Source organism: Tasmannia lanceolata, unplaced genomic scaffold (genome assembly GCF_043159265.1).
Source record: "Tasmannia lanceolata isolate RefF3 unplaced genomic scaffold, GAP_Taslan_0.1 ptg000016l, whole genome shotgun sequence".
NCBI lineage: Eukaryota > Viridiplantae > Streptophyta > Magnoliopsida > Canellales > Winteraceae > Tasmannia > Tasmannia lanceolata.
The window spans coordinates 12,964,258-12,976,380 of record NW_027518693.1 but is presented as its reverse complement, the minus strand read 5'-3'; the positions used below and the strand labels follow the sequence as shown (position 1 = coordinate 12,976,380).

The 12,123-nt window shown below is 38.9% G+C and overlaps 1 protein-coding gene and 1 non-coding gene across 2 annotated transcripts; one reads left to right on the top strand and one right to left on the bottom strand.

Annotated features, from left to right (window-relative positions):
- Positions 1-4,358: 4,358 nt before the first annotated feature.
- Positions 4,359-11,310, bottom strand: UCP3 (Mitochondrial substrate carrier family protein). The gene is made up of 2 exons (XM_077356775.1): positions 10,770-11,310; positions 4,359-4,944 (listed from the first exon to the last, which is right to left on the bottom strand). The coding sequence occupies exons 1-2, from the start codon at positions 11,112-11,114 to the stop codon at positions 4,402-4,404; spliced, it is 888 nt and encodes a 295-aa protein (XP_077212890.1). The 5' UTR covers positions 11,115-11,310; the 3' UTR covers positions 4,359-4,401.
- Positions 11,311-11,372: 62 nt separating this feature from the next.
- On the top strand, positions 11,373-11,445 carry TRNAR-CCU (transfer RNA arginine (anticodon CCU)). Its single transcript has one exon. It is a non-coding gene; the product is annotated as a tRNA-Arg (tRNA).
- Positions 11,446-12,123: the final 678 nt, after the last annotated feature.

The following is a 12,123-nucleotide window of genomic DNA, read 5'->3' as shown; positions in this document are numbered from 1 at the left end:
ACATCAGGCCAACCACTTTTGTTTAAAAGTGTTGTCATAAATACACTAGAGGGGGCTGGACCAGTTGTGAAATAGGAGAGAATTGAGTGGGAAGGAGTGGAGGGAGAATAGAGAAAATAAGTCACCTATTCACCTAAGTCTGGGCTTATTTTATCCTTGGATAGATTATGTCTTCTATTCACACTGACCTTTGTTTTTGGATAAAATATACCAAAACCAAGTTGGTGAGCAGAAGATATAAGGAGGATAGCCAATCACAGAAACAGCAAATGTAATGATTTTTTTGGGATAGCAAGCCAAGGGTTTAATCTATCCTTGGATAACTACCCTCCATTCACATCGAGAACATGGGGCATACTATACAAAGTTACAAACAAGTCAGTCAGTCCCAAGGGTTTATTCAAGATTAGGGCAACCACTCCCAAGAACAGCTTATCCAAGGATTTCTATTCCTGTGGTGAATAGTCCCATCAGGAATCATGAGTCCATAATATTAAGCTTCCATTACCTTGACAAAACTAATTATATACCTTCAATCAGTAAATACAAGCAAAAAGCATTAACTATCAGAATCCAGAGATTCTTTTTCTCAGTAAATAAAAGCAAAAAACATTAATTATCAAAACCCACAGTAAATAGTAGCAAAAGGCATTAATTATTCAAACTCAAAGAGAGCACCCCTCTTAAGACATGTGGAAGGGACTTTCTCTTAGACTTAGGAAAGGGGAAAATGCTAGAACTACTTAAAATCTTGTGGTCCTCTCTCTCTTAACTTCTCTTTAAGGTACTCTTGCTTTGAGTAATCGCCTTGAAAAGGCCTCCATTTCATCTTGAAGTGGTCCAACAGTGTCATACACAATGCTTCCGTAAGCCTTTTAGGTCCACACCCATACAATAGAAAGCCAAAGAGATTCCTACTCTTAATTTCCATTATGAGATGGTTTCCTAAGAAATAGACATTTGATGCATAGAAGTTAATATGGGGAGGTGGTTTCATGTGTATTTAAAGCAAGGGGTCCATCCCTTGTCTATCAAGAATGCCATGCTTTTATCTCCTCAGTGAGTTTTAATCAGCAATGAGCTTTCAGTTTTAATAAAATCTTGCTTTCAGTTGTAATTGTGTAATTGTTGTGGTTGAGTACTTGAGTTTGCTTCTGATCACATCTCAGATTGTTAATTTAGACATGTAAGGCAGCAGAATAGTTTGAAGTTGTTCCAGTCCACTTTGATCAACAGCTAATTTGTAAGTAGTATTTGGAGATGTATATTGGGTTAACTTGGTCATAATCAGGATCAATGGGCAGATTGAGTCACTCGCCGACAGTAAACCTTACGGGCTATGAAATGAAGGAACCGATATCATCTAGCAGAGGCGAAATGCAGATAAAATATGGGCAGAACTAGACCTGGCAAAATCGACCCATGCCCACAGGTCGACCCAACCCACCCGCAAATTCGCAGGTACGGGTTGACATTTGAGTGACCCGTTAAAATTGACCTGCAGGTCACCCAACCCTCCAAAACAGGGGCTGGGTCGGGTGAACCCGAAGGGTACCCGCAATTTTGTTTTTCTTTTTTCTTTTTTTTTTAGTGGCTGGAATAGTGGAATTAAATTGAATACACCCCCTATTTTTCAAAATGGACTGTACAACCCAACCCGCCTGTTTGCCCGGTCTAGGCAGAACCCAGTCTGTTTCTTCTTCACAACTATAGACTACTTCCCATATAAAAAAAAGGTTGGCAAAGGGCAGAAAGATCACTATTTGATACTTCAAATGGTGTTTCTTAAACATCCTTCTCTGTTTTCCTCTGAATCAAATAGTCAAGAGGACTTGGACAAACCAAGAACCAAACAACATAGAGCAACTCTTAATCAAAGAGGGAATGCTCCAGTAAGGCCGACGATAGTCACTGTAACCTAACAAGGCTCGCTCACTATCACAGGTGATCCAGACTGTCTATGTGGTGGCCCCAATCTTAGATTTATAATGGGTTAAAAAGCGTGCTGATCGGATAATCCTGGCTATCAGAACAAGGGCCATGGAACTGTACATAGGCAATAGTCCATATTCAATGGCCAAAAAATGCACCTAATTGGATAGTTAGATTATACAAATAACATGATTTTTGGGCTACTGGAGGTTCAGCTCAGAGTTTTGTAGGCATTTTTGTTTGCATGAAAGCCTACGTTGTCTCAAAACAGTGGATCTGCAACTTGGGGATTGGGTTGAGTTTTTCCTAAAAGAATTGAATTGGACCCAAAACAAGGTAAAAGATCTAACCCAACTAACCTGATAGTGCAAAAAGTTACTGCAGGCAATCTTGACTGTTGGTCGTTAAAAAATATAGCAAAGATTAGAGGTCATTCATCATTTTTTTCCAAAATGGTAGTGATGAAAAAATCAAGAATAAGAATACATGGAACAGAATCATGGGGTAGAGCCACCCTAAAATGACCAAAGCAATATACTCCACAAATACAAATCTGACCTTTCCACCTTGGTTTAAACTTAAAACTCTCTGTACCTGAGACTGAAATTCATAACTTCGGTACTCTTAAAGCAAATATTACAAGGGCCTAATGTAAATTCTTTAGAAGCAGGACATGCATGCGCCGATGTTCCCTCAGCAGGCACATTGGCAAGTGAACACCCAGAAATATTATTGTGAATAAACATGGAACATGGATGCAGAATTGCCCATGGGCACACATAAGCAAACAAAGTAATGACAACTCAACCTTTGAGTGAAAAATGCTCAGAAATATACAAATATGCATGATATATAAATCCACACAAATGTTATCTCAGGGGAAAGAAAAGCTACCCCAAGAAAACCCAATAGCAACCTGAAATTCTATGCAAGGATTGCGTCCTATTTCTGTCTTCACTTAAAACTGAAATTCCTTGGAATATCAGAGGATTTTTCTTTCTGATTATCTGTAATGAATTCAGAAAATAAACAGAGAAGGCAATCAAAGCCTCTTATAATTTCACACTTAAAATGTAATTTAGAAAAGGGGCTGCTTCTGACTAAGCATCTATTACTTATTCATGATGTTTATAAATAGATTTAATAGGTATTCAAAGCTCCAACAATTCCACACATTTATTTTAAGAAGCAATAATAACTATTAATATATTTTTGGTAAATCAGTATAAGAATCTACAGAGGATTGCTCTCTAGTCTTAGAAAGCTAACAAGACAAACGAAAAAGATCAGGAATTCTGATCAAGTATGATACTACAAGTTGGGAAGGATGTTGCTACCCCCACCCCATGTCAAACGTAGTCTCTACTTTGGTCTAAGTGATGATCAAATATTGACCTTTAGATTCTGTACAATGCATGGACTTAACGAATAGAATGATGCAAGACAAGTAAAAAGTTGAAAGAGAACAAAATTAGGGCTCGTGGCTGAAGACTTTGGATAGTTTAGCTCATCAAATCCTGAAAATCGATATGGACAAGAAATATCAGTCCGCCTGGAACCACAACGCAATCCTTCGCTCAAAATGAATGAACATCCCAGGAACCAACTCCTAGTTTCAAGAAGTCGTTTAGCTCTACCATCCAAGCGCAAACAATGAACCCAAGCGCAAAAAAAATGATAACAATTTTGGCAATCCTGATCACTTAATCAGTGTGAGATTTTCCATTTGGGTTAACCGCTGCTCAAAATTCTTTAACTATCCATTTACAAGCCATTGATTGGATGGCTAAGATAATTCCCTCATCCTGATATTTGGGCGATTCCTATCCACATGGTAGCCCACCAAATCGATGGCCCTGATCAACATAACTGTGCGCAGTGTGTACAGTGGAGATGAATGATGTAAACTTTGTAGCACATTTCCTGGAAAATAATAATAATATACCTATTTATTGAGTCAGAACAGTTACATGTCAGTTCAAATTCAAACACTTCATTATAGACACACGAAACGTCAAACTGAAAATGTCTACAAGATTAGCTACCAAAGAGGTACTCTGGGTAAACCACTCACATGATTTAATTGCTACTCACCATCATAACCATGATTTACTATTTCAAGCCTGCCCTCAATGAGGGTGGGGGGGTCTGATCACAGCTTCTTCTTCTTCCTCTTTTTTCCTTTTTAAATGAGTGGAAAAAAATTGTTACCATAAAATTCCCATTCCAAAGAGTTTTAAGTATTGAGCATATAGTTTTATTTGATCACTCTACTACAAACGGCTCCTGCTATTGTCACTGCATCGATGGAATTCGCTAGTGAAATTTCATTGTAGCTAACTTCAACTGAGCCTCCACAGAATCCTCCATGAATCTAATCATTTCCTTTTTAATTAAAAAACATCAAAAGGCAACGAATCCAATCATTTCTGAAGCAGGATGGATTATAAAGGGCGAAGAATATAATAGTTAGAAAGATGATAGCCCTGCTAAATGCCGAAACTTTTCATAAGAGACCCAGAATACAAACTGCCAAGGGCCAAGCCTTGCCCATGTAGGAAAGAACCCCTTCCACAAGGCTTTTGCACCTTCGAGTCTCACAGTCTTCACCAAACAATCAAAAGAATTCCTGTATATGAGTTCAGTTTCTTTGCCCACTGCTTGATTCATCATTCTTGTCTTTACCACATCTGCCGGACAACTCAAAGTGGTCGCCGATAGACCAGACATGATAGACGCCAAGGTATGAGCATATATATTATCGTCGCAAACCTGGGTTCCAATAATGAAACGCTTAGCTTGGTCATAGCATGCTAACTCTCCCATGTTTACCAGAAATGCTCTCTGAACATTGGGAAAAACACCTCTCCAAAGTCCCCTATAACCTTCTGTTTGCACAATCTTTGTAAAAGCATCAGTGATCCCTTTGTATCTGGGTGAGAGACCTTGGCTCGCCAGGCGACCATCTGCCTGCATCCTCACCTTAACAAGATCGGCAGGGCTTGCGACAACCTGTATTGGGGAAGTTAAAAAGTGCCGCTGATTCATTACAAAATGCAAGATGTTTTGGTTTTCAATGTTCACATACTCGTTGATAGACTAGGAAGTCATCAAGCTTAGTTAGGTTGCCTGGGCTTCAAGAACCAAATCCAGGCTTGGGTGCTATAAACTATCACAGAAGTCAATGCTGTTTTGTGGGAAAGTCATGGTTTATAAAGACAACCATAAAAGCAATAACTAAAAGAAGAAAAAAGAAATTGAAAGCCAGCTGATATTGGGTTTTGTGTCTTGTTTCTCACTGATTCCTGGTTTAACTAGGAAAATCAGATACAAAGGTTGTCTGGCGCTCTTATTTTTTCCTAGTTTGACTAGGAGAGAGAAGCGTTGTGACATTAGGGTTTTAGGGGAGAACCTTCAAATAAAAGGTCTCTTCTATAACCTAAAGTATACAATACAAGAAATCTCATGTAACAGAGAAAAGGTTGGGACAAAATGGATTGTCCACAGTAAAGAGAGGTAAGGGTTTACAGTTCTGTGAGAATTTGTTATGAGATCTCGGTTACTTCTCCTTGTACTACTTGTAATTTCTCATATAGTGGAATCGGTTCTCCCCCTGTGAACGTAGGCATCGTTGCCAAACCACTTATATCCCTGTGCTCTTGTGTGTTTGTAACTCTGTTGCAGTATTCTTCATATTTTCTTGTTTTACTTACTGCAGAGTGTGTATGTGTGGAATTTGCTATAAATAACAACAATCAGTATCAGAGCCAAGGTTGGCGGCTTGGGCAAAGGAAGAAGAACCAGATATTTTTTAAGATATGATACGTAGGTGGTGTTTGATTGCAGGTGGATCATTTGCTCGTGTCGGTTGCAATCAGCAGTTCTGATCTGTGTGTCAGTCGACGTTGGCCAGACACAAGGCGGTGGATTCCCTAGATAGAATTTTATTCTCTCTTGACTGATTTGATTAGTTGGAGTGGACATTCGCAATTGTAGCAAAGACATCAAATACCCAATTCCATACTGAGAAGTTTGATGGAAATGGTAATTTCACTCTAGGACAAAGAGTGAAGGCCATCCTTAATTGAGTAGGGCTTGTCTAAGGCATTGAAGGGAAAGGATGGAAAGGCGGAGAAGATACATGAATGGGAAGACATTGAGTTGATGGTTGTAAGCATAATTTGATTCTCTCTTTCTGGTAACGTTATCTATGGGAGAATTTGGAGAAGTTCTATATGTCAAGAGTTTGACCAACAAATTGTATCTAAAGCAGAAGTTGTACATTCTAAAAATGTAGGAAGGGATAAATCTTCTAGAACACATGAATGCATTTAGTGTGATCTTCGGTCAACTCCACAAAATTGATCTGAAGACGAGCAAGAAGACAATGCCATATTGCTTCTTACCTCACTCCCAGTTTCATACGTTCTTGTTTTGGAAAGAGACAGTAAAGCTATAAGAGAATATGATGTCGCTTGTATCTAACGAGAATAGGAGGGAGCCCAATTTTCAGGGAAGTCAATAGAATAGGTTGATTACTCGAGATGAGAATCAAATAAGAAGATAGTCTACATGGGATCTCGGAAATGAAAGTCTAGGGTCAGTGGGAAAGACATGCAATGCTTTCATTACAAGGAGTTCAGCAACCTGCAAAGAGATTATCCAATATGTGCTGACAAGGAGACGAATGATAGTTCGGGTTAGTACTGCTGTGGCATGGATGAGCATAACGAGTTTAATGGAGAGGTCTTCACAATCTCCACAGGTAAAAACACTACTCTTCATGATGATTGGATTGTGGATTCTGGTTGTTCTGGCTATGTGTGCTCAAGGAAAATCTTGACAAGTTCCAAAAGAGGAGGGTCGATGGAATGTCCTTGGGGGAAGGGTCTACTTGTGATGTCATAGTGTTGGAAAGGTGAAGATCAAGGTTTTATATAGTGGTTTGCACTTTGGGCAGTGTGACATATATCCTATAATTAAAAAGAAATCTGATATCAGTTAGCTAACTGGACATCATGGGTTGCATGTACTCAACAGACAGACATATCCATGAAAATCACACACGATTGCATGGCTTAATGAAGCGAGAGAAAGGTGGTGGTTTGTATCGTCTGGAAGGGAATACGATGTTTAACAGTATTCCTATGTGTTGTTAGGTGTATGTAGATAGTAGTGATGTATGTTGGTATATCCTCTTTATTTATTTCACCCTCATTAAGGGTATTATGGTCATTGTAATATGTTGTCGATATTAATATAAGGCACAGGAAATCTCTGTCTACTTAAGCATTTCACACAAATTTCTCTATTCTTCTTCGCCTCCAGCTCTTGTCCTTCTCTCCATTTCTTCTCATCATCATCATCATAGGTCAATGTAAGCAAAATGGTATCAGAGCCAAGTTCCTTGGCTGTTTTTTATCTTCTTTTTCTGCTTCACCACCATTTCACTGATGTCATCAGTCTGAAGCTTTGCGAACACCAATCCTTATTTCGTGGGCTTTTGGAAGGGTCTTTCTTACCTATCAAGGCCATTTCCCCTTAAGAAATCAGATCTGCAATCGGTTTATCAATCACATACTCCGAGTTTAAGTTTTCACATTGTTGGGATTTTTCATTCGTACAACTAAATTTCAGTGATTTTGTTGATTGATCTTGTTTTGGATTGATTTGTCGAGGTTTGCATCATTGATTTGGGTCTTTTTTTACTCATGCAGCTGCTGGCATCTGTCCGTTGAGCATCCATGGAGTATCTAAGATATAGTGATTTTAGCACTGAAAGCAACCTTCACTATTCGTGGTGATTTGTGGTCGTAAAATATGATGCGGTCGAAAATTCACGGTTTTGCGATCACAATTTTTTTACTTATAGAACCTATATATTTTTCTTGTTATTAGTCATTATTAGTGGGATTGCTCCTGCTATCTGTCTTCCGTGCTCTTGGCTGTTATTAGTCTCTTTGCTCCTATCAGTTGGACTATTCTTTCGGAAGATTGTTATCAATCTGTTGCTTACCTACTTAGTGTGCCTCCTATCAACAATATAATTCCTATTGATAGCTATAGACCAATGGGAAAAGAACAATATTCCCACTTGTATCACTACCATTAGGTTTACTTCATCGGATTACTTGCAATGGGCTCATGATATCACATTTACATGCAAGATCGCATGAAGATGAGGCTTCTTACTGGAACTACACCTCGGCAAGACAGGCTCTTCTGATGCCGAAAAATACGATGTTGATAATTCTATTATCCTTGGTGGCTATTTAACTCTATGTATCCATCTATTGCTCGGGTATACATGTTCTATGATTCTGCCTCAAATCTATGGAACAAGTTGTCTCTGATGAACATGGGGGCGGCCCAGTGCACGGGGCTCGCCATTGTGAGATCTGGGGAGGGCTAGATGTACGCAGCCTTTCCTCTGCTTTGCAGAGAGGCTGTTTCCGTGATTCGAACCCGTGACCACCAGGCCACAATGGAGCAACCTTACCGTTGTGCCAAGGCTCACCAGAGCACGGGGTCTGGTGAACATGATAACCATATTTATCAACTGACCCAAGAAATAGCAGCTGTGAGCATGGGAATCGATCTCTAGGGAGTATTTTAGTTCTTTGGAAAGCATGTGAGAGGAGCTCAATTATTATGAGCTGCTAACTGACTTTAGGGAAAAAGCTGCTAAGCTTGCTAAACATGAAGAAAGCCATCACATTTATAAGGTTTTGTGGACTTACATGAGTTTGAACAAACCAAGAATCTTGTACATGCTACTCATCCTCTTTCTCCTCTCAGCACTATCTATGGCATTGTCTTTGCTGAAGAGGAGTGAGAGTCTCTAATCCCTAGCTCTCTAGCTGTTCCTCAGGATAGTGCTGCCTTTGCATCTGATTCTTGGCCCGCTCAATTGGTCATGTTATAGGGACTGATAGAAGCCACGGTAGTTGTGCTGCCAGTACTGGTCGTGAGCATGCCAGGTCTTGGTTGTGCCAGGTCTTCTATTACCTGTTCTCTCGTGGGGTTATCCAACTCACTTTTCGTATTGCTCCCCATGCCTAATCGTTCATCTACTCACAAAGTTGCCACCAATTCATCATTTGACTCACTTAGTTTCCTTAAGGGTTGAGATGGTAGAGATAATCCGTGTCGAGTTGCGCTCTCAATCTCATACCATCAATCCATCGGGACATTCCTCTTCTACAGTTGTTGAGCTTCCATGTACTTCAGTTAAATCTGCCTTTGTTGCCACTTCCTCATCCCCGTCTTCCTGTTGGGTCACTAACTCAGAACCCTATACGAATTTAACAATGCAAATATCAATCAATTCATGGAAAAGATGCCACCAACTTATGAAGATCCTGTTAGAGGAATTAGGTCAAGCAAGAGGTTGCTTGAAGCATTACACCCAAGGTATCTAATTTGGAATACCAAGTTTGTTGCCCCCAGCCCCTATATATAGAGATACACTAGGGTTAATGACTGGTTAATGGACTCTAGCCCATGTAGGCCCACTACACCGGTCCATTATCTTATTGGGCTTATATTAGAACATACATGGGTTATATCATATACCCAACAATCTCCTCCTATGTTCTACATATAGCACAATCCAATAGATAGATAATGTGATGTCCAAATAAATATTGAATCATCCATAGCACCATATCAATAAAGATCTGTAATCCAACTGAAAACAGGAATACTTTATGATTAACCAAGAGTTTGAGATACAATCTAAACTCAACCAAAGGTAGTTTCACATATAAGTGAACCCCACTGATCTTAGATGAATTCATTCATGGGGTATGATTCTCATTGAGATCCAAAATAAAGTTCCACAAAAAAGTGAACTCTATACATACTGAAATGAAAGCATAGTCTTTATGACTTTAGAAGATTTACTCATCAAATAAGTCATCTTCATCAAAATCCAAATCAGGACAAGCTCCTTCTTTTTCGCCAATTCTTGTGAATTACCAAATATAGATTTCATGAAAATGAATCCAATCATTTGTGTAAAACATTAAAGTATCTAGTTCTACCTGAAGAAGAACTTAGTACAATTCCATAATTCACGAAAGTATCTAGTTCTACCTGAAAAAGAACTTAGTACAATTCAAAAATGGCTGAAAAAGTATCAGTATCACTCCCACCATAAGCATCATTGTCAAATTTCAATAAAGAACAAGACCTAAATAGCTTCTTTTGCAAAGAACCATTCCTAATTGTCAAGTTTCAATAAAGAACAAGACCAAATAGTTTCTTTTGCAAAGAACCATTTCATGTTTCTTTTTGGAATGTTACAGTCATCTTATTCATATTTGAGTTAAGCTGTATCATCAAGTTTGGAATGTACAACATTTCCCAAAAAGGGCATGTCATCAAATGTGGAATGACACAACAACTGTAAACATCATCGAAACATATCAAGTGCTTATCTTGGCCTAAAGGTAGATTCGAAGATTCAAAATAACATGGATGTAGGTTAAGTCCTGCCTATACAGACTTTAACCCCATCTCCCCCACAGTTTTAAATATTCGATCTTTGTTCAATCCCTTTTGTTCATATACCCAACAGATCCCACATTTGAAATCATAGAATAGAGGGTTCCATTTTCAATTATTCTTCTAAATAGCTTATGTTAATTAAACTCCACTACTATTTATTGTTATAAATAAATGTAAGTTGGCTACAAGAAGATAAAACTAAAAGAATAAGAAATTGGAAAAATCAGAATCATGTACTATAGTATCTTCAGACACTCTTTTAACATCCAATTTTCAGTCAATTCAAAACCCATTCAAGAAATGAAGATATTAAAAGTTTATTATACCTGTGCGAGGACGCCGGATAGACCTCCGGCAAACGCCTTGCCGGAGAGAGAATCGGCAGGGACGACGGTCCGGAGATGCTCGTAGGCGACTATTCGGATTGGGGTGTAAAAGAGATGGCGAAGGATGGCAGGAGAGAGACCCTGGTACAGACCCAATAAGCCCTGGTTTCTGAATATTTGCGAGGCCACTCGGATAGAAGAAGAAGAAGAAGAAGAAGAAGAGAGTTGGAGTCTTGTTTTGATGATGTCAATAGGGAATGTGGTGCACTCTGCCACCATGGCTGATACTGAGGTTAGACCTATTTTCACGCTTGCTTTCTCTTTTGGTGTTCCTCCTCCTTCCATTGACACAACAGAGAGCTAAGAAACTCACTCTGCTCTCTTGCTTTGAAACCATATGTGTTAGTAGGCAAAGTTAATAACAGTTGGGCTCAGGCAAAATGGCAAACCATTCATTCTCTGTCGGAATCTTGTTTTACCCATTTGATTTAAGATCATCTAACCAACTATTCTTTGCCTCTTCGGGCTGCAACCCCTCCAAGAGAGGACGTAACATCTTGATGGTTGATAATATATTAAATATTGTACAATCACTACTAAAAGGCGCCTGTAGCTCAGTGGATAGAGCGTCTGTTTCCTAAGCAGAAAGTCGTAGGTTCGACCCCTACCTGGCGCGGGATTTTTTTATAGTTTTTATTTTTGCAATTTCCATTGAATAGAATGACACTTCATCTGGTGGGGCCAACCTTGGATGAAAATTTCAATGACTGTAAATCATCTGTTTATCGCCTTGGACGACTAAGATTGCGAGATGGTTTGGCAATTTGATTGATGAACTTTTTAACCATTCAAGTCACGACAGGGAATCCAACAGTTTGCAATTTTTGGCCCTACTCCATCCTAACCCTCAACAGATTGGAGGGTTAGGATCATTTCATGAAGATGATTTTCTAGGTAGGGCATATTTAAGTTGGGGCCCAACCAATGATTGGTTTGGATCATCCAACCATGTGGGCCCATTGCATTTTAGAAAAGATACATGCAACAACATATAAAAACTCATTTTTTTTTTCTTTTTTTGAATAGTAACAAAAACTCCTATCTCTCTTCCTTCTTTCTCTCCACACCCAACTCTCTTGAATTTTCTTCCTATCCATGTATTCATTTATATAATAATTTTAAAATATCTGGTTTGTTAGGGTTTTCAAGAGAGAACACATCAACAGGAGGGACCCAGTATGTGGGTTGCAAATGGGATATCAAACAATCCTAGATCTGACCATTCAATCATGTAAGAAAAATAAATAAAAAATTTTAATGATAAAGATCAATGTAAGCCAATTCACAAGAGATG

Excerpts from the sequence above, each read along its gene's own strand:
- UCP3 (XM_077356775.1), bottom strand. The coding sequence starts at position 11,114 with ATGGAAGGAGGAGGAACACCAAAAGAGAAAGCAAGCGTGAAAATAGGT. Across the intron at positions 4,945-10,769 it reads TATCCGGCGTCCTCGCACAG|GTTGTCGCAAGCCCTGCCGA; the intron begins GTATAATAAACT and ends TCCCCAATACAG.